This window comes from Myxine glutinosa, chromosome 12, assembly GCF_964187855.1.
Source record: "Myxine glutinosa chromosome 12, kmMyxGlut1.1, whole genome shotgun sequence".
In the NCBI taxonomy this organism is placed as follows: Eukaryota; Metazoa; Chordata; class Myxini; order Myxiniformes; family Myxinidae; genus Myxine; species Myxine glutinosa.
In genome coordinates, this window is record NC_136272.1 from 57,327,310 (window position 1) to 57,352,764 (window position 25,455).

The 25,455-nt window shown below is 39.5% G+C and overlaps 1 protein-coding gene across 1 annotated transcript in view; it reads right to left on the reverse strand.

Annotated features, from left to right (window-relative positions):
• The window catches only part of LOC137437425 (neurobeachin), a 677,671-nt gene that overhangs the window by 300,094 nt on the left and 352,122 nt on the right, over window positions 1-25,455 (reverse strand). Inside the window, exons 23-27 of the mRNA XM_078766839.1 lie at window positions 25,020-25,240; window positions 14,245-14,402; window positions 12,405-12,409; window positions 7,384-7,564; window positions 1,706-1,830 (exon numbers count right to left, since the gene is read on the reverse strand). Coding sequence (XP_078622965.1) covers window positions 1,706-1,830; window positions 7,384-7,564; window positions 12,405-12,409; window positions 14,245-14,402; window positions 25,020-25,240 — 690 coding nt within the window. The remainder of the gene's footprint in view (window positions 1-1,705; window positions 1,831-7,383; window positions 7,565-12,404; window positions 12,410-14,244; window positions 14,403-25,019; window positions 25,241-25,455) is intronic.

A 25,455-nucleotide genomic window follows, 5' to 3' on the forward strand; every position in this document is an offset into this window, starting at 1 on the left:
ACCACCATATAATTCAAAGCACCTCACCATCACGTAACTCAAAACACCTCACCACCACGTAACTCAAAACACCTCACCACCACGTAATTCAAAAAACCACACCACCATATAATTCAAAGCACCTCACCATCACGAAAACAAAAGTTTGAGGGAGTAGTTCAGTGACAACACAGACACTGCCCAGATATGTACATAACTATAGAGACAGATGACTGTACCAGAGTTGCTGTTTTGTCATGGTTTTCACCAATCATAATACAAACAACTATTTTGCACAATGTATTTGTAATATACGTGATGTTACATTTTATAAACAATTGAAGTTGAAGATTTAAGTAAAAAAAAAAAATAATAATAATTCAAAAGAAGAATTTCAAAAAAAAAAAATATATTCTTCAAAAAAACACCCTGAGGACATAACATACACACAGGAGAAATAGGTGCATACCAGAAGTTTGGTTCGATTTCACAAATGTTTGAGGGAGTAGTTCAGTGACAAGACAGACACAACACAGATATTTATATAGATATATATGTAGGGTTAGGGTTAGGGTTAGAGTTAGAGTTAGGTTAACAACCCGAACTGCAACTGTGGTTTCCATTATATTTAATAAAAATAAAAAGAGCAATCAGAGATTGCAAACCCTCGCCAGGATGTATTTTCAGTGTTTTTTAAGGTTTTTGTGTTAAAACAAATATGGCGGCCGAACCACGTGATGGATGACGTCATCATTATTTTTTCTTCTCCACAAATTTATGCCGACATGACGATCAAGAAATTTCATCTTAATCGGATGAAGTTTTGTACTTGTCGAATTATGACGTCAAAATGGAGGAACCTATGGCATCATCATTAACATATTTTATTCCCCATGGAGAGTTCTTTTCAATGAGCCATGTCTCAATTTTTTTCTATTCAGTGCTTTTTGAGATATAGAGGTGCAAAGTTTTTCGATTTTTCCAAGATGGTGGCCAAACCACGTGACCTATGACGTCATAATTATCATAAAAAAATTTATACAGGTGGAGTTGCACCTATGGTGAAAATTTCCTGTCAATAGGACCAACGGTTGCAGAGAAAATCATATTTATTCTGTGCGGACAGACAGACAAACAGATAAACAAATGGACTCAAATGCAATACCCTCTCCTCTGGCGAGGGAAACAAGAAGGGAAGTAAGAGTTGTTGGGCATCGGGGAAGAAAAACTTGCTTTGTTCATTTGTTGTTTAAGTTTTCCAGGTTCTCTTATCCAAATTTACATTTAGTTCATCACATTTGCAACAAGTGAATCCTCTTGGATTGCGCTGAGGTTCGGGCATGGAATTTCTAGGAGGAAGTATAATTTGTATGCAATGAAAGTACATGTAATATGGGATCGAGTAAGATTTGACATATCGAGTCATTTGTAGTAAGATTTGACATTTGACATACGAGTAAGGTAAGACATGACAAAGGAACAGAACCTTGGGCCGAATCTCGCGCTTCACCAGTGCGCGTGCGCGAATTTACGTCACGTCGGCAGCGAGAAGGGGTTCCCCAACACGAACCAATCAGGAACTGCCACGTCACACTTATATGATCTCAGAATTCCTGTGACAGGAATTCGCGTTACACTGGCTGGAAGTCATTCGCTAGAGGCGCTTCCTCAGCGCTAATAACGTGGAACAACTATCCAATACATAACTAATTGTATTAGAACTAACCTTAAAGTTGCCAGGGCCTGTTCCCAAGATGCTGTGCAGAGTCTCCTGAGATTTGGTCCGACTGATGCTGGACCGTTTCCGGTGGTATCGGCAATCAAGGCAGTTCCGAACACCGACACAGCAAACTGAGGGCCAGAGGTGTCGGATCACCACAAACTCGGCCAAAATGATATAACACTACTTGGCAGGTTTCAAACAGGTTGGGCAGAAAATGAACCATAACATGACAATAATGCCCAAAAATGATACAAATTAAAGGAGCTACAAGAAGAAAGTTGTATTTCACAATAAAGCAATATATCATTGACAATTGGAGAGTTTACGTATATTCCAGCTTTCTGTCAATTTCTCACCTACTTGAGACAAGAAGGATAAAGCAAACCAACTCAAACGGTCTGTTTTTACAAACCAGCAACGGTACCCGCCCTATGGGCGGGGCTTCAATTAGGAGGCCCAAATTAAAAGGAAAAATATCAGAAATTGAAGGCTTTTTTTTATTTTAAACGATTCATATAAACATCCGTTGAATCATATCACATGCAAATCATCAAAATCTAAACAGTACATGGCGCACATTTTGAAAAAATATTGAATTCTGCTAAACGGAAGCGGCCGCTACACGTCTTTCTCGATCGCATGTTTATGTGTGAAGAGTGCGCGCCGAATCTGTAGCACGGAAGCAGCCGCTACACCTGTTTCTCAGTCGCTTAGCACACGCTGCCGTGTTACTTCGGAGTCAGACGTTTATATAAGAAGAGTTCGTCAGGAGTCGATCTACTCTCTCCTGGTACGTAGAATAAACAGTATTTGTAGAATTTCAACAAAAGCCACATCACTGTTCATATCAGTAAATATTTAGGGTTCAAGTGAGCGAAACGAAGAACATTCCCCAAAGTCTCTATTCAAGCCAAAGCCAAAGTCGATCCACTCCAGCGATCGTCAGAACGATGTCCAATCGAGACCAGAATCCCGTTCGGATGAGTCACAGTCCCACTGCCAAAGCTGCGCAAAGGTGCCCTCAAGGCGACTGGGAAATCACACCCTCGGGTATAGACGTTCCACGGCTCCAAATCGGCGAACCGCAGATTTCCCACTCAAAAGTCACGTGACACACGCACACCAGATTAACGCACACCAGATTAACGTCTGAATGCGGTGAAAATGGTTGAAACGAAGTGAAAAACCTTGAGCGATGCGCAAAGCGCACGAGTCAAAATGGCCGACGGCCCGTTCTCGTGGCGTAACGGCACTCCAACGATTCTCTTCGGAATCGACCGCAAAACCTGACACGCAGGTTGATCTGTCACAGCGATAACAACTCTGTCGCAGGAATCCCTTTCCTGGGAAACCCAAAGTTCACTCGTGACTCTCGTTCGCCAACATTCGCTCCGGACCTCAAAGCAACTAGGCTTCTTGTCCGACTCACTCGCTCCGCCTTCTCTTCCTCCTCTTCCTCTTCGTCGTCGTCCGGTTCCGGTTTCATTTAAAACATTAACTTTTTTACCTTTTGAAAATAGTAATCTATATTTCCCTCAAATGACAACAATAATAGTACATGGAATCAAAAATGTTTAGTGGATGAAAACCACAACAACGGAAGTGACGAATCCGTAACAGTGGTGTAATAGACACGAGATAAAACGGCAGTAAAACCAGGAATTAATTTCTATATAAGACTTTCTGAAGCACTTCACAAATCTCGGCTTTATGGGAGAGTAGCCAGACGGCAGCCACTCCTGAGAAAAAGGCACATGGCAGCACGACTGGAGTTTGCACAAGGGCATCGGAAAGACCCATAGCATGAGGCAAATTATTCTGTGGTCTATGTCTGGTGCGGAAGCTGAGCAGAGTTCATCACCAGCGAACACCATCCCAACCGTGAAGCATGATGGTCGAAGCATCATGCTAGGGGGATGCTTTTCAGCAGCACAGCTGGGAAACTTGTAAGGATAGAGGAAACAATGAATGGAGCCAAATACAGGCAAATCCTTGAGGAGAACCTGTTTCAGAGTGCAAAAGAGCTTATACTGCGGTGAAGATTTACTTTCCATCAGGACAATGATCCCAATCATACAACCAAAGCAACACTGGAACGCCTGCAGAAGAAGAACATGAAAGTCCATGAGTGACCCAGTCAAGGCCCAGACTTGAATCCCATTGAGAATCTGTGGAAAGACTTGAAGATTGATGTTCATTGACACACCCAATACAACTTGACAGAGCTTGAGCAAATCTGCATGGAAGAATGGGAGAAACTCCCCAAATTCAGATGTGCAAAGCTGATACAGAAGTACTCAAGAAGACTCGAAGCTGTAATCACTGCCAAAGGTGCTTCCATGAGGTATTGAGTAGGGAATGAATGAATGAATGATCGTTTTAAGGCCATTTTCCCTGCTGGAGCAGGGGTTAGCCTTGCGGGCCCCATGACAATCATGGTTCCCTGTTTGAGGCAATGTTTTTATGGCCGGATGCCCTTCCTGACAACAACCCTTGGTCGCCTCTTACGATGCGCAGGGATACGATGTACCTATTCTAAACCGGGGTACACACCGTGATCATTCAGGTATTGAGGTATCATTCAGGTATTCAGGTATTGAGTAGGGAGATAAATACTTATGTAAATTAGATATTTCTGCATTTAATTTTCAATAAACTTGTGAAGATTTCTAAAAACATGTTTTCACTTCGTCATTAAGGGGTATTTTGTGTAGATCAGTGACAAAAAAATGTAAATTTAATCCATTTTAAATTCAGGCTTTAACCACAAAATGTGAAAAAGTCAAGGGGTGTTAATTCTGAAGGCACTGTATGTGAAGGTTGTTCCAAAAAGAACCCAACAACGTTGGTTGTTAATATATTTAGAACCACAAATAATGCAGCAATATCCTTTGGTTTATATGATGAAGAAGCCCATAAAGATTTGTGCACACCATCAATACACTTGAATGTGAGCTCCGTTTGTTGCACGCAGGACATTAAGGTGGTACACGAGTTATTGTCATGTTCGGCTCATCATGATTGCGTCCATCAGTGTGCACACAGCTGCGATCCAAGAACGAAGATCCTGCAGATTTGCCACCTTCAGAACAGGTAGGATACTTTAGAACAGGTAGGATGTAAAAATTAACATGCGTAGAATCACCTAAGTGTCTATTGTGGTGCCTGCCAAGTCGGATGTCGGGTAGAATCACCCCATGTAATAAGTAGTTGTTTAGCCCGGATGTCGGATGAAGTTGAATATCTGTCCCCGTCACTAGGGGGCGGGGCATGTTATTTTGCTTAGGGAATAAGGATAAATAGGGAATAAGGATTTATCCTTTGTCCCTTATGGCACCACAATAGACACTAGCGCAGGAAGTGCCCATTGGAATTACAGTAAATAACAATAAAAACTAACCGGAACCCAGATAACGCATTTGGGCTGACAACCCCGACTTGGCAGGCACACATAGCTCAGGCAGGCCGAGAGCCACGCCCAGAAGGACAGTGATTGGGCGGGAGTTGACCAACGGCAAGGCCAGGGCGGAGCAAGAAGGCACCGACTGATTGGCAGAGAGAGGGGCGAGCAAGGGGGGGGGGGGGGAGCGCTGATTGGTGGCGAGCTGGACGAGGTGGTGGTGGCCTGCGGGCATTGGAGGAGAAGTGCCGATGATGTCACGGCCCGACGTTAAAAGAACTCTCGGGCCGACATTTTTGCTCTTGCCTTATCTTCTTCTCTCTCTTGTTTTTTTCCCTTGACGACTTCTGGCCCCCTTGTTCCTCTCCTTGTGCCTGTTCTCGTTCTGGACCTCGGTAACGATTGTGCTTGGACCGACCATGTTCAGATGTGCAAAGGCTGCGAGAGGAGCCACGGCCCGGGAACTGCGGTTCTCCGTGTGGACGACTCGTGGACGGGCGCAGCTTGCCGCTGCAGCGCAACGAGGCCTAGTTCTCGCCAACGCATGCGCTTTGCGCGCAACGTAGCCAGCGCCCCGGACCCGTCCACAGACCCTGACGAGGTTCAAGCCGATTGAGCTAAGTGCACCCACACACAATTATTTTGCACCCACACACAAGCTAAGTGCACCCAATATCTTTCCCATTCATCTGTTTTCATGTTTGGTGTGGGGGACATCCCAGTTAGGAATTTAGTTTCGAGTCGTGCTTTTCTTTGTCCCGGCATCCATTTTAATAAACACTTTTGTTATTTTCCCTGCACATTTCAAAACCCGGTTTTTGTTCGAGTTATTTTCTGCAGGTTGAAGACTGCCTGGTGGGATCGCTCAGGTAAGCGCTTCAGCCTCCTCCCCTTTCCCTTTCTTTACCCGCATGTATCAAGTCCGCAATTGAACTGAACACTTCAGAGTTAAAGCTCGCTATTGGCCATTTGTGATCCCTGTGGTGTTCACCTGGGGAATTACACGACAATATTCTACAGGAGGAATCGCTCCTATGGTGGGAATTTTATGTCAGTCGGACCAAAAATTGGAGAGAAAAAATAATTCATACTGATCGATCAAGCATTGTACCTGTTGAATTATGACATCATAGTTAAGTTACCGATGACATAATCGTCAACATATCTTATTCCCCATGGGGAGTACTTGACAATGAGCCAAGTTCAAACTTTTTCCATTCAGCGGTTTGGTTGATATAGAGGTGTAACGTTTTTCCAAGATGGCGTCCGTACCATGTGACCGACGACGTCATAATGATAAATAAAAAATTCTACAGGTGGAGCACTCCTATGGTAAAATTTCATGTGAATCAGAACAACGGTTGCCAAAAAAATGAATTTTAAATATGCAGACATGCCACACATACGCACCCGAATGCCACCCAAATGCCTAACCTTTTCGCTTGATGAGTGCAGGGTAAAAATCAAGGGGGATTATGTCTGATGATCGTGGTAGGCCAGTCGCAAAACCTTGGTAAGGGCCTAGAAATGAAATTTCGTTCCGCGGAATGGGTGCTAGGTGAAATTTCACCTGATGCTAACTGTTGGTACACCAAATATCGGAGAAAAAGTTATCCGTCCAACTCTTGCCCATTAAGGGTATGGAGGCCCTTAAAGATATAGTAGTTTATCCCTTTCGACAAAATACCTTTAAAAAGAAAACATCTTTACTGCGGCATTTATACGATTATATGAGGACCATAAACGTGCCGCCAGCAGTCGGGGGATGTGAAAAGGCCCTTCTGATCATCCCGGTGTTGAATTTCCAACCCCAGTGGCGTAGCGAGGTACCTTCTTTTTATAACCTGCTACACCCTTTAAACACATCGTATGTTTTTACAACATGCTAAACCCTTTAAACACATCATCTGTTTTTACAACATGCTAAAGCCTTTCAACACATTGTCTGTTTCTACAACGTGTGATTCCCTTTAAACACATCTGTTTTTATAACCTGCTAAACCCTTTAAACAAATCGTATGTTTTTACAACATGCTAAACCCTTTCAACACATCATCTCTTTTTACAACGTGTGAAGCCTTTTCTTTTTTTCATAACACTCTCCCCCAGATTCCTCAATATCTTCCATGAGATTGCCAACTCAAACAAGGCAGCCTATCATCTTCTATCGTTAAGACATGTTTGCCGCCAAATTTGAAAATCATTGTCCTGTCGAGAGCTGTCAGTTTGAGTTTCTTTCTCAAAGTCTTTGTCATCTTCTGATGTTTGAGCAGTGACTTACTCAGACGAAGGCACTGTCGGAGAAGCCCTCCAGACGACATGTTTTTCTCAGCTTCAATCTCACCAAAGTTGAGCGAGCTGGCAAGAACCAAGACGTCGACCATTGCCATAAGGCGTTGAAGAAATCCGACAGCTGTCTCTACAGACATGCCTTGTGTTGCTTCAATGTGATCAAGCTCCATCTGCAAAAATAGCAATCCATGAAGGTAATCACTTTCTCTTTCAGGGAAACACAAGTATACTTGTTGCTAAATAAGAAAATATCCACTAATGTAACAACTTTCTCTTTTAGGGAAACACTAGTATACTTGTTGTTGCTAAATAAGAAAATAAACCACTAATGTAACAACTTTCTCTTTTAGGGAAACACAAGGATATTTGTTATTGCTAAATAAGAAAATAAACCACTAATGTAACAACTTTCACTTTTAGGGAAACACAAGGATATTTGTTATTGCAATATAAGAAAATAAGCCACCAATGTAACAACTTTCTCTTTTAGGGAAACACGAGGATATTTGTTATTGCTAAATAAGAAAATATCCACTAATGTAACAACTTTCTCTTTTAGGGAAACACAAGGATATTTGTTATTGCAAAACAAGAAAATAAACCACAAATGTAACAACTTTCTCTTTTAGGGAAACACAAGGATATTTGTTATTGCTAAATAAGAAAATAAACCACTAATGTAACAACTTTCACTTTTAGGGAAACACAAGGATATTTGTTATTGCAATATAAGAAAATAAGCCACCAATGTAACAACTTTCTCTTTTAGGGAAACACGAGGATATTTGTTATTGCTAAATAAGAAAATATCCACTAATGTAACAACTTTCTCTTTTAGGGAAACACAAGGATATTTGTTATTGCAAAACAAGAAAATAAACCACAAATGTAACAACTTTCTCTTTTAGGGAAACACAAGGATATTTGTTATTGCTAAATAAGAAAATAAACCACCAATGTAACAACTTTTTCTTTTAGGGAAACACAAGGATATTTGTTATTGCAAAACAAGAAAATAAACCACTAATGTAACAACTTTCACTTTTAGGGAAACACAAGGATATTTGTTATTGCTAAATAAGAAAATAAACCACCAATGTAACAACTTTCTCTTTTTGGGAAACACAAGGATATTTGTTATTGCTAAATAAGAAAATAAACCACCAATGTAACAACTTTCTCTTTTCGGGAAACACGAGGATATTTGTTATTGCTAAATAAGAAAATATCCACTAATGTAACAACTTTCTCTTTTAGGGAAACACAAGGATATTTGTTATTGCAAAACAAGAAAATAAACCACAAATGTAACAACTTTCTCTTTTAGGGAAACACAAGGATATTTGTTATTGCTAAATAAGAAAATAAACCACCAATGTAACAACTTTTTCTTTTAGGGAAACACAAGGATATTTGTTATTGCAAAACAAGAAAATAAACCACTAATGTAACAACTTTCACTTTTAGGGAAACACAAGGATATTTGTTATTGCTAAATAAGAAAATAAACCACCAATGTAACAACTTTCTCTTTTTGGGAAACACAAGGATATTTGTTATTGCTAAATAAGAAAATAAACCACTAATGTAACAACTTTCTCTTTTAGGGAAATACAAGGATATTTGTTATTGCAAAACAAGAAAATAAACCACTAATGTAACAACTTTCACTTTTAGGGAAACACAAGGATATTTGTTATTGCTAAATAAGAAAATAAACCACTAATGTAACAACTTTCTCTTTTAGGGAAACACAAGGATATTTGTTATTGCAAAACAAGAAAATAAACCACTAATGTAACAACTTTCACTTTTAGGGAAACACAAGAATATTTGTTATTGCTAAATAAGAAAATAAACCACCAATGTAACAACTTTCCTCTTTTAGGGAAACACAAGGATATTTGTTATTGCTAAATAAGAAAATAAACCACCAATGTAACAACTTTCTCTTTTTGGGAAACACAAGGATATTTGTTATTGCTAAATAAGAAAATAAACCACTAATGTAACAACTTTCTCTTTTTGGGAAACACAAGGATATTTGTTATTGCTAAATAAGAAAATAAACCACTAATGTAACAACTTTCTCTTTTAGGGAAAAACAAGGATATTTGTTATTGCTAAATAAGAAAATATCCACTAATGTAACAACTTTCTCTTTTAGGGAAACACAAGGATATTTGTTATTGCTAAATAAGAAAATATCCACTAATGTAACAACTTTCTCTTTTTGGGAAACACAAGGATATTTGTTATTGCTAAATAAGAAAATAAACCACTAATGTAACAGCTTTCTCTTTTAGGGAAACACGAGGATATTTGTTATTGCTAAATAAGAAAATAAACCACTAATGTAACAACTTTCTCTTTTAGGGAAACACGAGGATATTTGTTATTGCTAAATAAGAAAATAAACCACTAATGTAACAACTTTCTCTTTTTGGGAAACACAAGGATATTTGTTATTGCTAAATAAGAAAATAAACCACTAATGTAACAACTTTCTCTTTTCGGGAAACACAAGGATATTTGTTATTGCTAAATAAGAAAATATCCACTAATGTAACAACTTTCTCTTTTAGGGAAACACAAGGATATTTGTTATTCCTAAATAAGAAAATGTCCACTAATGTAACAACTTTCTCTTTTAGGGAAACACAAGGATATTTGTTATTGCTAAATAAGAAAATATCCACTAATGTAACAACTTTCTCTTTTAGGGAAACACAAGGATATTTGTTATTGCTAAATAAGAAAATAAACCACCAATGTAACAACTTTCTCTTTTAGGGAAACACGAGGATATTTGTTATTGCTAACTAAATAAGAAAATAAACCACCAATGTAACAACTTTCTCTTTTTGGGAAACACAAGGATATTTGTTATTGCTAAATAAGAAAATAAACCACCAATGTAACAACTTTCTCTTTTAGGGAAACACAAGGATATTTGTTATTGCTAAATAAGAAAATATCCACTAATGTAACAACTTTCTCTTTTAGGGAAAAACAAGGATATTTGTTGTTGCTAAATAAGAAAATATCCACTAATGTAACAACTTTCTCTTTTAGGGAAACACAAGGATATTTGTTGTTGCTAAATAAGAAAATATCCACTAATGTAACAACTTTCTCTTTTAGGGAAACACGAGGATATTTGTTGTTGCTAAATAAGAAAATATCCACTAATGTAACAACTTTCTCTTTTAGGGAAACACGAGGATATTTGTTATTGCTAAATAAGAAAATAAACCACCAATGTAACAACTTTCTCTTTTAGGGAAACACAAGGATATTTGTTATTGCTAAATAAGAAAATATCCACTAATGTAACAACTTTCTCTTTTAGGGAAAAACAAGGATATTTGTTATTGCTAAATAAGAAAATATCCACTAATGTAACAACTTTCTCTTTTAGGGAAACACGAGGATATTTGTTGTTGCTAAATAAGAAAATATCCAATAATGTAACAACTTTCTCTTTTAGGGAAACACAAGGATATTTGTTGTTGCTAAATAAGAAAATATCCACTAATGTAACAACTTTCTCTTTTAGGTAAACACGAGGATATTTGTTGTTGCTAAATAAGAAAATATCCACTAATGTAACAACTTTCTCTTTTAGGGAAACACAAAGATATTTGTTATTGCTAAATAAGAAAATAAACCACTAATGTAACAACTTTCTCTTTTAGGGAAAAACAAGGATATTTGTTGTTGCTAAATAAGAAAATATCCACTAATGTAACAACTTTCTCTTTTAGGTAAACACGAGGATATTTGTTGTTGCTAAATAAGAAAATATCCACTAATGTAACAACTTTCTCTTTTAGGGAAACACAAGGATATTTGTTATTGCTAAATAAGAAAATATCCACTAATGTAACAACTTTCTCTTTTAGGGAAACACGAGGATATTTGTTATTGCTAAATAAGAAAATAAACCACCAATGTAACAACTTTCTCTTTTAGGGAAACACGAGGATATTTGTTATTGCTAAATAAGAAAATATCCACTAATGCAACAACTTTCTCTTTTAGGGAAACACAAGGATATTTGTTGTTGCTAAATAAGAAAATATCCACTAATGTAACAACTTTCTCTTTTAGGGAAAAACAAGGATATTTGTTGTTGCTAAATAAGAAAATAAACCACCAATGTAACAACTTTCTCTTTTAGGGAAACACGAGGATATTTGTTATTGCTAAATAAGAAAATAAACCACCAATGTAACAACTTTCTCTTTTAGGGAAACACAAGGATATTTGTTATTGCTAAATAAGAAAATAAACCACCAATGTAACAACTTTCTCTTTTAGGGAAACACCAGGATATTTGTTATTGTTAAATAAGAAAATAAACCACTAATGTAACAACTTTCTCTTTTAGGGAAACATGAGGATATTTGTTATTGCTAAATAAGAAAATAAACCACCAATGTAACAACTTTCTCTTTTAGGGAAACACAAGGATATTTGTTATTGCTAAATAAGAAAATAAACCACTAATGTAACAACTTTCTCTTTTAGGGAAACACAAGAATATTTGTTATTGCTAAATAAGAAAATAAATCACCAATGTAACAACTTTCTCTTTTAGGGAAACACAAGGATATTTGTTATTGCTAAATAAGAAAATAAATCACCAATGTAACAACTTTCTCTTTTAGGGAAACACAAGGATATTTGTTATTGCTAAATAAGAAAATAAATCACCAATGTAACAACTTTCTCTTTTAGGGAAACACAAGGATATTTGTTATTGCTAAATAAGAAAATAAACCACCAATGTAACAACTTTCTCTTTTAGGGAAACACAAGGATATTTGTTATTGCTAAATAAGAAAATATCCACTAATGTAACAACTTTCTCTTTTAGGGAAACACAAGGATATTTGTTATTGCTAAATAAGAAAATAAATCACCAATGTAACAACTTTCTCTTTTAGGGAAACACAAGGATATTTGTTATTGCTAAATAAGAAAATAAACCACCAATGTAACAACTTTCTCTTTTGATGAACAAATTCTGCACTCACATTGAAATCTGTTCCAGGCTATTTTATGTGTGACATCCAGTGCAAGGTATCATGTCTGACTTGATGCCTTAATTACAATTATTTCATGCAAGTAAATCAGATTTGAGCAAATCCATAAGGACTTACCTTCGTAGATTGCTGAAGTAAGGGAAGAGGAAAAGGAAAGAAAATGAGGGTGTAAGGATTATAAAGTTACTAAAACTGAAACAAAGAATGAATATTATTGCAATAGGAGATCTCTACACAATAGGAGATCTCTATACAACAGGGGTTTCTATACAACAGGAGTTCTCTATACAATAGGAGTTCTCTATACAATAGGAGTTCTCTATACAATAGGGGTTCTCTGTACAATAGGGGTTCTCTGTACAATAGGAGATATCTATGCAATAGGAGATCTCTATACAATAGGGGTTCTCTATACAATATGAGTTCTCTATACAACAGGAGTTCTCTATACCATAGGAGATCTCTATACAATAGGAGTTCTCTATACAATAGGAGATCTCTATACAATAGGAGTTCTCTATACAATAGGGGTTCTCTATACAATAGGAGTTCTCTATACAATAGGGGTTCTCTATACAATAGGGGTTCTCTATACAATAGGGGTTCTCTACACAATAGGAGTTCTCTACACAATAGGGGTTCTCTATACAATAGGGGTTCTCTATACAATAGGGGTTCTCTATACAATAGGAGATCTCTATACAATAGGGGTTCTCTATACAATAGGGGTTCTCTATACAATAGGAGATCTCTATACAATAGGAGTTCTCTATACAATAGGGGTTCTCCATACAATAGGGGTTCTCTATACAATAGGAGATCTCTATACAATAGGAGATCTCTATACAATAGGAGATCTCTATACAATAGGAGATCTCTATACAATAGGAGATCTCTATACAATAGGAGATCTCTATACAATAGGAGTTCTCTATACAATAGGAGTTCTCTATACAATAGGAGATCTCTATACAATAGGAGTTCTCTATACAATAGGAGATCTCTATACAATAGGAGTTCTCTATACAATAGGAGATCTCTATACAATAGGAGTTCTCTATACAGTAGGGGTTCTCCATACAATAGGAGATCTCTATACAATAGGGGTTCTCTATACAATAGGGGTTCTCTATACAATAGGAGATCTCTATACAATAGGAGATCTCTATACAATAGGGGTTCTCTATACAATAGGGGTTCTCTATACAATAGGGGTTCTCTATACAATAGGGGTTCTCTATACAATAGGGGTTCTCTACACAATAGGAGTTCTCTACACAATAGGAGTTCTCGAGACAATAGGAGTTCTCGAGACAATAGGAGTTCTCTACACAATAGGAGTTCTCTATACAATAGGAGTTCTCGAGACAATAGGAGTTCTCTACACAATAGGAGATCTCTATACAATAGGAGTTCTCGAGACAATAGGAGTTCTCTATACAATAGGAGTTCTCTATACAAGGAACAGCAGCAGGAGGAAGACTCCATCAAAGTCGGCTCTATTATTACCTGTGTTGTTCTCTTTGAAATACTCAGTATCGAGCAAGTTAGCAACAGGTTCCATGTTTATCGTCTTTGCTATGACTCGGTCGGGGTTTGAAAACCTCTGACCACGACACCACCACAGATGCTTAAAATGATTAATCGTATGAAAAGAAAACTCAGGTGTCATGATCCAATCATTAGGTTTGGAATGTGATGAGCGAAATTATCCTGAGCTTCAAACAGGTGTGCTGCAATTGATGAAACGTGAGTGAAACAGGTTGCGTGGAGCAAAATCCTCCAACTGATTCAGCGACTCACGGAGGGGGATGTAGCTGCAGAAAGCAGGGGGAGAATTCCCCCACAAGCGATGATGATGTTATCAACCATTTGAGAAACAAGATGGATGGTGTTGTGCACGAAAATGATGTTCTCATTGCTGTTGACAAAGTCCATGATGGTCTTCGTTGTGTGGCTGCGATGAAACACAAGCATGTTAATAGTGCCTCCATTTTCATACAAAACCTCACGTAAAATTATTATCAATAACCAGAGAATGCTGTGTGTGAGTGATGATGTGACATGGACCAGGATAAGCAAATTCGGTAATCGATCCTTTAAAGTTTAAATCCAACAGCCCACTGGACATCTGTCATTGCAAAGTCCTACCTAGGCCCGGTTGCTGGACACACGGATGATTTAACGACCGGACAAGAGCTATCCTGTGGTTACAATTCTTATCCAAAGGTTAACGATCCGACCCTCAATGGGCCTCGGCACTGTATACACATTCTAAAAAAATGTAATGACACAAAGATCTTGTGCATCATTTTCTTACCACAAATGTGAACCTCATAGGGAAACAAACACCTGTATGAATGTTATTCTGGAATATGAAAACACGCTCAGGTCACAACTTTCTCTGGACCAAAACAACGGGACCCACGTGAAACAAAGCACCGCCAATGGTGAATTTCACCTCTATATTATCACAACACATATTCAAATTGTTCCTCGACCCACTGTATGATCGTTATTGAGACACAAGTAGGTAGCGATGACTACCATCTGACGGACAATGGTGATAAGAGACCATGTTGGTGTTATTGCATCAAACTCTCACGACAAAGCTTGGCCAAGTATTCCAAAGATCAAAACACGAGATATCAAAGCAAATCAACTTCAAAGGTAAAAAGGAAATTGGAAGAAAGCAAAGGAGAAGAAACGATGTACGATTGAAACCCACGGCTACAACATCAATGTTGTTTTTGAGGTTATAACAAAGGGCCACAGCATCAATGTTGTTTTTGACGTTATAACAAAGGGCTACAGCATCAATGTTGTTTTTGAGGTTATAACAAAGGGCCACAGCATCAATGTTGTTTTTGACGTTATAACAAAGGGCCACAGCATCAATGTTGTTTTTGACGTTATAACAAAGGGCTCCAGCATCAATGTTGTTTTTCAGGTTATAACAAAGGGCTACAGCAGCAATGTTGTTTTTGACGTAATAACAAAGGGCTCCAGCATCAATATTGTTTTTCAGGTTATAACAAAGGGCTACAGCAGCAATGTTGTTTTTCAGGTTATAACAAAGGGCCACAGCATCAATGTTGTTTTTGAAGTTATAACAAAGGGCTACAGCATCAATGTTGTTTTTCAGGTTATAACAAAGGGCTCCAGCATCAATGTTGTTTTTCAGGTTATAACAAAGGGCTACAGCATCAATGTTGTTTTTCAGGTTATAGCAAAGGGCCACAGCATCAATGTTGTTTTTGACGTTATAACAAAGGGCTACAGCATCAATGTTGTTTTTCAGGTTATAGCAAAGGGCCACAGCATCAATGTTGTTTCTGACGTTATAACAAAGGGCTCCAGCATCAATGTTGTTTTTCAGGTTATAACAAAGGGCTACAGCAGCAATGTTGTTTTTGATGTTATAACAAAGGGCTACAGCATCAATGTTGTCTTTGAGGTTATAACAAAGGGCTACAGCATCAATGTTGTTTTTGAAGATATGACAAAGGGCTACAGCATCAATGTTGTTTTTGAGGTTATAACAAAGGGCTACAGCATCAATGTTGCTTTTAAGGTTATAACAAAGGGCTACAGCATCAATGCTGTTTTTGAGGTTATAACAAAGGGCTACAGCATCAATGTTGTTTTTGAGGTTACAACAAAGGGCGACAGCATCAATGTTGTTTTTGAGGTTATAACAAAGGGCGACAGCATCAATGTTGTTTTTCAGGTTATAACAAAGGGCTACAGCATCAATGTTGTTTTTGAGGTTATAACAAAGGGCTACAGCATCAATGTTGTTTTTCAGGTTATAACAAAGGGCTACAGCATCAATCGTGTTTTTGAAGTTATGACAAAGGGCTACAGCATCAATGTTGTTTTTCAGGTTATAACAAAGGGCTCCAGCATCAATGTTGTTTTTCAGGTTATAACAAAGGGCTACAGCATCAATGTTGTTTTTCAGGTTATAACAAAGGGCTACAGCATCAATGTTGTTTTTCAGGTTATAACAAAGGGCTACAGCATCAATGTTATTTTTCAGGTTATAACAAAGGGCTGCAGCATCAATGTTGTTTTTCAGGTTATAACAAAGGGCTACAGCATCAATGTTGTTTTTGAGGTTATAACAAAGGGCTACAGCATCAATGTTGTTTTTGAGGTTATAGCAAAGGGCGACAGCATCAATGTTGTTTTTGAGGTTATAACAAAGGGCTACAGCATCAATGTTGTTTTTGAGGTTATAACAAAGGGCTACAGCATCCATGTTGTTTTTGAGGTTATAACAAAGGGCGACAGCATCAATGTGAAAAGCTGAATGCCTCAACTCTGTGTTTGCCTCTAAATCTTGTGTCCCAAACCCATCCCTCTCTGTACCCACCGTACCCAGTCATACCCAGCTGCTCCTGGACTCTGTGTCCTTTCCTCCTGACAAGGTGGAAAAGTTTCTGTCAACCCTCGACTCTGATTCTGCAACTGGTCCTGACGGCATCAGCCCACGGGTCCTAAAATCATGTTCTTCCGCTCTTTCACTCCCTCTTTCTGTTCTCTTCACTCTCTCTTTTGCTCAAGGTCATCTGCCATCTGCTTGGAAATCAGCCAACATCACCGCTTTGCACAAAAAAGGTGCAAAAACAGATCCTAGCAACTACAGACCAATCAGCCTTCTCCCAATTATCAGCAAAGTCATGGAATCCATCAATGCTTCAGATATGAAATCTTTCCTCTTCTCCAATGGCTTGATCTCTGATCATCAATTTGGTTTCAGACCTGGTCACTCCACTCTGGACATGCTGCTTCTGCTTTCTCAACAATGGATGGAGGTCCTCAACGCCAAACAGGAAATTAGAGCCGTCTCCCTTGACATTTGACGTGCCTTCGATACGGTCTGGCACCCTGCTCTGCTCACCAAACTCTCCTCCTTTGGTATCCATGGAAATCTCCACGCATGGCTGGCGGACTTCCTCTCTGGTCGGAGTCAACGTGTGGCCGTGAATGAGTTTCTCTCATCTCCTCTTCCTGTTCAGGCTGGAGTTCCCCAAGGTAGTGTTCTGGGCCCTGTGCTTTTTCTGGTCTTCATCAATGATCTCTCTGACTCTCTTGAAAATCCTCTCTATCTCTTTGCTGACGACTCTACGCTCTGTCGCTCCATTCCTCATCCCTCAGATCGGCAGTCTGCAGCCTCCTCACTCTCTGCAGACCTGGACAAAATCACAGACTGGGCAAACAAATGGAACATGTCTTTCAATCCTGATAAATCTTACACTCTTACGATGTCTCTCCGAAAAGACCGACTGGAAAACCCTCCCATCCACTTTCTGAATAATCCTCTCCAAGAAGTTCTGTCACTCAAGCTTTTGGGTCTCACTATTTGCCATGATCTTTCCTGGGAAAACCACATTTCAAATCTGGCCTCCAAAGCCAGACGCCGACTGGGCATCCTCCGTCGTGCAAAGTCCTTCCTTGGCGCACCTGAGCTCCTCACCACATACAAGGCTTTCATCCGCAGCTCTATGGAATACTGCTCTCCCCTCTGGTCTGGTGCTCCTGCCTCACACCTAGCTCGTCTTCACGCTGTTGAAACCAAAGCGTTCAGAATCATTGGAATCTCCCGCGATGAAGCTAACTCCAAGGGCCTTTCACTCACTCACCGCAGGCAGGTTGGTGGTCTTTCCGTCTTCTACCGACTCCTCTCTGGCCTTGCCCCCCCCAGCTCTCTCTAGGCTCTGTCCCCAAATATTCCTACAGGTCGCACAAGATCTGCCTGCAACCCTCTTATGGTTAAACTGCCAAAATCAAGACTTTCTGCTCACCTTCACTCCTTCATTCCTCTTTTCTCCCGCCTCTGGAACAAACTCCCTCACTCTCTTCAATCCCACTCCACCCTCCAGGTCTTTAAAACAGCTGTTCACCACCATCTCTTATCCTCCCCCATCCAAAACCTTGATCTTTTCTACCCCCGCTAATTTCGGTCCCTTTGTGTTTTATACCTCTTCCCCCCCCCCCCCCCTTCCCACGCCTCCTGCCCCCAAGCCTTCTCCCTCCCACACTTCTCCCTGCTCTCAAATGTTGTGGTTGTGTGCTTCCCCTTCTCTCCCCATCTTGTCTTCCGCTCCCTCTTTTTGTATATTTTGTTTGTCTGGTTGATTTGTTTGTGAAATAAATGTTAGCTCTTTCACGAGCCTCGATTCAGTATACAAAAAAAAAAAAAAAAAAATGTTGTTTTTGAGGTTATAACAAAGGACTACAGCATCAATGTTGTTTTTGAGGTTATAACAAAGGGCTACAGCATCAATGTTGTTTTTGAAGATATGACAAAGGGCTACAGCATCAATGTTGTTTTTGAGGTTATAACAAAGGGCTACAGCATCAATGTTGCTTTTAAGGTTATAACAAAGGGCTACAGCATCAATGTTGTTTTTGAGGTTATAACAAAGGGCGACAGCATCAATGTTGTTTTTCAGGTTATAACAAAGGGCTACAGCATCAATGTTGTTTTTCAGGTTATAACAAAGGGCTACAGCATCAATCGTGTTTTTGAAGTTATGACAAAGGGCTATAGCATCAATGTTGTTTTTCAGGTTATAACAAAGGGCGAGAGCATCAATGTTGCTTTTAAGGTTATAACAAAGGGCTACAGCATCAATGTTGTTTTTGAGGTTATAACAAAGGGCGACAGCATCAATGTTGCTTTTAAGGTTATAACAAAGGGCTACAGCATCAATGTTGTTTTTCAGGTTATAACAAAGGGCTACAGCATCAATGTTGTTTTTCAGGTTATAACAAAGGGCTACAGCATCAATGTTGTTTTTCAGGTTATAACAAAGGGCTACAGCATCAATGTTGTTTTTCAGGTTATAACAAAGGGCTACAGCATCAATGTTGTTTTTCAGGTTATAACAAAGGGCTACAGCATCAATGCTGTTTTTCAGGTTATAACAAAGGGCTACAGCATCAATGCTGTTTTTCAGGTTATAACAAAGGGCTACAGCATCAATGTTGTTTTTCAGGTTATAACAAAGGGCTGCAGCATCAATGTTGTTTTTGAGGTTATAACAAAGGGCGAGAGCATCAATGTTGTTTTTCAGGTTATAACAAAGGGCGAGAGCATCAATGCTGTTTTTCAGGTTATAACAAAGGGCTACAGCAGCAATGTTGTTTTTGACGTAATAACAAAGGGCTCCAGCATCAATGTTGTTTTTCAGGTTATAACAAAGGGCTACAGCAGCAATGTTGTTTTTCAGGTTATAACAAAGGGCCACAGCATCAATGTTGTTTTTGAAGTTATAACAAAGGGCTACAGCATCAATGTTGTTTTTCAGGTTATAACAAAGGGCTCCAGCATCAATGTTGTTTTTCAGGTTATAACAAAGGGCTACAGCATCAATGTTGTTTTTCAGGTTATAGCAAAGGGCCACAGCATCAATGTTGTTTTTGACGTTATAACAAAGGGCTACAGCATCAATGTTGTTTTTCAGGTTATAGCAAAGGGCCACAGCATCAATGTTGTTTCTGACGTTATAACAAAGGGCTCCAGCATCAATGTTGTTTTTCAGGTTATAACAAAGGGCTACAGCAGCAATGTTGTTTTTGATGTTATAACAAAGGGCTACAGCATCAATGTTGTCTTTGAGGTTATAACAAAGGGCTACAGCATCAATGTTGTTTTTGAAGATATGACAAAGGGCTACAGCATCAATGTTGTTTTTGAGGTTATAACAAAGGGCTACAGCATCAATGTTGCTTTTAAGGTTATAACAAAGGGCTACAGCATCAATGCTGTTTTTGAGGTTATAACAAAGGGCTACAGCATCAATGTTGTTTTTGAGGTTACAACAAAGGGCGACAGCATCAATGTTGTTTTTGAGGTTATAACAAAGGGCGACAGCATCAATGTTGTTTTTCAGGTTATAACAAAGGGCTACAGCATCAATGTTGTTTTTGAGGTTATAACAAAGGGCTACAGCATCAATGTTGTTTTTCAGGTTATAACAAAGGGCTACAGCATCAATCGTGTTTTTGAAGTTATGACAAAGGGCTACAGCATCAATGTTGTTTTTCAGGTTATAACAAAGGGCTCCAGCATCAATGTTGTTTTTCAGGTTATAACAAAGGGCTACAGCATCAATGTTGTTTTTCAGGTTATAACAAAGGGCTACAGCATCAATGTTGTTTTTCAGGTTATAACAAAGGGCTACAGCATCAATGTTATTTTTCAGGTTATAACAAAGGGCTGCAGCATCAATGTTGTTTTTCAGGTTATAACAAAGGGCTACAGCATCAATGTTGTTTTTGAGGTTATAACAAAGGGCTACAGCATCAATGTTGTTTTTGAGGTTATAGCAAAGGGCGACAGCATCAATGTTGTTTTTGAGGTTATAACAAAGGGCTACAGCATCAATGTTGTTTTTGAGGTTATAACAAAGGGCTACAGCATCCATGTTGTTTTTGACGTTATAACAAAGGGCGACAGCATCAATGTGAAAAGCTGAATGCCTCAACTCTGTGTTTGCCTCTAAATCTTGTGTCCCAAACCCATCCCTCTCTGTACCCACCGTACCCAGTCGTACCCAGCTGCTCCTGGACTCTGTGTCCTTTCCTCCTGACAAGGTGGAAAAGTTTCTGTCAACCCTCGACTCTGATTCTGCAACTGGTCCTGACGGCATCAGCCCACGGGTCCTAAAATCATGTTCTTCCGCTCTTTCACTCCCTCTTTCTGTTCTCTTCACTCTCTCTTTTGCTCAAGGTCATCTGCCATCTGCTTGGAAATCAGCCAACATCACCGCTTTGCACAAAAAAGGTGCAAAAACAGATCCTAGCAACTACAGACCAATCAGCCTTCTCCCAATTATCAGCAAAGTCATGGAATCCATCAATGCTTCAGATATGAAATCTTTCCTCTTCTCCAATGGCTTGATCTCTGATCATCAATTTGGTTTCAGACCTGGTCACTCCACTCTGGACATGCTGCTTCTGCTTTCTCAACAATGGATGGAGGTCCTCAACGCCAAACAGGAAATTAGAGCCGTCTCCCTTGACATTTGACGTGCCTTCGATACGGTCTGGCACCCTGCTCTGCTCACCAAACTCTCCTCCTTTGGTATCCATGGAAATCTCCACGCATGGCTGGCGGACTTCCTCTCTGGTCGGAGTCAACGTGTGGCCGTGAATGAGTTTCTCTCATCTCCTCTTCCTGTTCAGGCTGGAGTTCCCCAAGGTAGTGTTCTGGGCCCTGTGCTTTTTCTGGTCTTCATCAATGATCTCTCTGACTCTCTTGAAAATCCTCTCTATCTCTTTGCTGACGACTCTACGCTCTGTCGCTCCATTCCTCATCCCTCAGATCGGCAGTCTGCAGCCTCCTCACTCTCTGCAGACCTGGACAAAATCACAGACTGGGCAAACAAATGGAACATGTCTTTCAATCCTGATAAATCTTACACTCTTACGATGTCTCTCCGAAAAGACCGACTGGAAAACCCTCCCATCCACTTTCTGAATAATCCTCTCCAAGAAGTTCTGTCACTCAAGCTTTTGGGTCTCACTATTTGCCATGATCTTTCCTGGGAAAACCACATTTCAAATCTGGCCTCCAAAGCCAGACGCCGACTGGGCATCCTCCGTCGTGCAAAGTCCTTCCTTGGCGCACCTGAGCTCCTCACCACATACAAGGCTTTCATCCGCAGCTCTATGGAATACTGCTCTCCCCTCTGGTCTGGTGCTCCTGCCTCACACCTAGCTCGTCTTCACGCTGTTGAAACCAAAGCGTTCAGAATCATTGGAATCTCCCGCGATGAAGCTAACTCCAAGGGCCTTTCACTCACTCACCGCAGGCAGGTTGGTGGTCTTTCCGTCTTCTACCGACTCCTCTCTGGCCTTGCCCCCCCCCCAGCTCTCTCTAGGCTCTGTCCCCAAATATTCCTACAGGTCGCACAAGATCTGCCTGCAACCCTCTTATGGTTAAACTGCCAAAATCAAGACTTTCTGCTCACCTTCACTCCTTCATTCCTCTTTTCTCCCGCCTCTGGAACAAACTCCCTCACTCTCTTCAATCCCACTCCACCCTCCAGGTCTTTAAAACAGCTGTTCACCACCATCTCTTATCCTCCCCCATCCAAAACCTTGATCTTTTCTACCCCCGCTAATTTCGGTCCCTTTGTGTTTTATACCTCTTCCCCCCCCCCCCCCCCCTTCCCACGCCTCCTGCCCCCAAGCCTTCTCCCTCCCACACTTCTCCCTGCTCTCAAATGTTGTGGTTGTGTGCTTCCCCTTCTCTCCCCATCTTGTCTTCCGCTCCCTCTTTTTGTATATTTTGTTTGTCTGGTTGATTTGTTTGTGAAATAAATGTTAGCTCTTTCACGAGCCTCGATTCAGTATACAAAAAAAAAAAAAAAAAAATGTTGTTTTTGAGGTTATAACAAAGGACTACAGCATCAATGTTGTTTTTGAGGTTATAACAAAGGGCTACAGCATCAATGTTGTTTTTGAAGATATGACAAAGGGCTACAGCATCAATGTTGTTTTTGAGGTTATAACAAAGGGCTACAGCATCAATGTTGCTTTTAAGGTTATAACAAAGGGCTACAGCATCAATGTTGTTTTTGAGGTTATAACAAAGGGCGACAGCATCAATGTTGTTTTTCAGGTTATAACAAAGGGCTACAGCATCAATGTTGTTTTTCAGGTTATAACAAAGGGCTACAGCATCAATCGTGTTTTTGAAGTTATGACAAAGGGCTATAGCATCAATGTTGTTTTTCAGGTTATAACAAAGGGCGAGAGCATCAATGTTGCTTTTAAGGTTATAACAAAGGGCTACAGCATCAATGTTGTTTTTGAGGTTATAACAAAGGGCGACAGCATCAATGTTGCTTTTAAGGTTATAACAAAGGGCTACAGCATCAATGTTGTTTTTCAGGTTATAACAAAGGGCTACAGCATCAATGTTGTTTTTCAGGTTATAACAAAGGGCTACAGCATCAATGTTGTTTTTCAGGTTATAACAAAGGGCTACAGCATCAATGTTGTTTTTCAGGTTATAACAAAGGGCTACAACATCAATGCTGTTTTTCAGGTTATAACAAAGGGCTACAGCATCAATGCTGTTTTTCAGGTTATAACAAAGGGCTACAGCATCAATGTTGTTTTTCAGGTTATAACAAAGGGCTACAGCATCAATGTTGTTTTTGAGGTTATAACAAAGGGCGAGAGCATCAATGTTGTTTTTCAGGTTATAACAAAGGGCGAGAGCATCAATGCTGTTTTTCAGGTTATAACAAAGGGCGACAGCATCAATGTTGTTTTTGAGGTTATAACAAAGGGCTACAGCATCAATGTTGTTTTTCAGGTTATAACAAAGGGCTACAGCATCAATGTTGCTTTTAAGGTTATAACAAAGGGCTACAACATCAATGTTGTTTTTCACGTTATAACAAAGGGCTACAGCATCAATGTTGTTTTTCAGGTTATAACAAAGGGCTACAGCATCAATGTTGTTTTTCAGGTTATAACAAAGGGCTACAGCATCAATGTTGTTTTTCAGGTTATAACAAAGGGCTACAGCATCAATGTTGTTTTTCAGGTTATAACAAAGGGCTACAGCATCAATGCTGTTTTTCAGGTTATAACAAAGGGCTACAGCATCAATGCTGTTTTTCAGGTTATAACAAAGGGCTACAGCATCAATGTTGTTTTTCAGGTTATAACAAAGGGCTACAGCATCAATGTTGTTTTTGAGGTTATAACAAAGGGCGACAGCATCAATGTTGTTTTTGAGGTTATAACAAAGGGCGAGAGCATCAATGTTGTTTTTCAGGTTATAACAAAGGGCTACAGCAGCAATGTTGTTTTTGATGTTATAACAAAGGGCTACAGCATCAATGTTGTCTTTGAGGTTATAACAAAGGGCTACAGCATCAATGTTGTTTTTGAAGATATGACAAAGGGCTACAGCATCAATGTTGTTTTTGAGGTTATAACAAAGGGCGACAGCATCAATGTTGTTTTTGAGGTTATAACAAAGGGCTACAGCATCAATGCTGTTTTTCAGGTTATAACAAAGGGCTACAGCATCAATGTTGTTTTTCAGGTTATAACAAAGGGCTACAGCATCAATGTTGTTTTTGAGGTTATAACAAAGGGCGACAGCATCAATGTTGTTTTTGAGGTTATAACAAAGGGCGAGAGCATCAATGTTGTTTTTCAGGTTATAACAAAGGGCTACAACATCAATGTTGTTTTTGAGGTTATAACAAAGGGCGAGAGCATCAATGTTGTTTTTCAGGTTATAACAAAGGGCTACAGCATCAATGTTGTTTTTGAGGTTATAACAAAGGGCGAGAGCATCAATGTTGTTTTTCAGGTTATAACAAAGGGCGACAGCATCAATGTTGTTTTTGAGGTTATAACAAAGGGCGACAGCATCAATGTTGTTTTTGAGGTTATAACAAAGGGTTTTCTGCTTCTTTTGCTTATTTTGGCTTCCCTTCCTTGACATACATCCTTCTATCGAAATCTCAAGATGACAGAATTTAAGAACTTGAAAAATGAAGCAATAGATAAATAAATAATCGATATTCACCTTCTCCACATGTGTATGTCACTTTCGAGGGCAAACAGCAGGTCATTGAGGAGACGCTGATGCATGGGAGACCATTTAAACTCGGGGATGCGGAACATGGTGGTGCGAGGCCCTGGGCTGAACTGTCGTCGTTGCTCCTCCGTCATGGGCATGCCACGAAAACCAAGGTCCACACCAAGGTCACGATCCTTGAACGCGCTTCCTTTTCCTTGCTGCATTGACTAACAACAACCAGGAGCTCATGTCAGCCAAGCTCAATTATTCTAGATACAGTATTTATAAAACAATGCACACATAATTGCACACACACACACAATCACAAAACCAAAACAAAACCATTTCAAATGTTAAACCACAGAAGGTGCATTGTTCATGTTTCCTTGGTCTTGTGTAAAATGCTGCCATTTCAATGTCCTCGTGCTCGGCTTCTTGACCA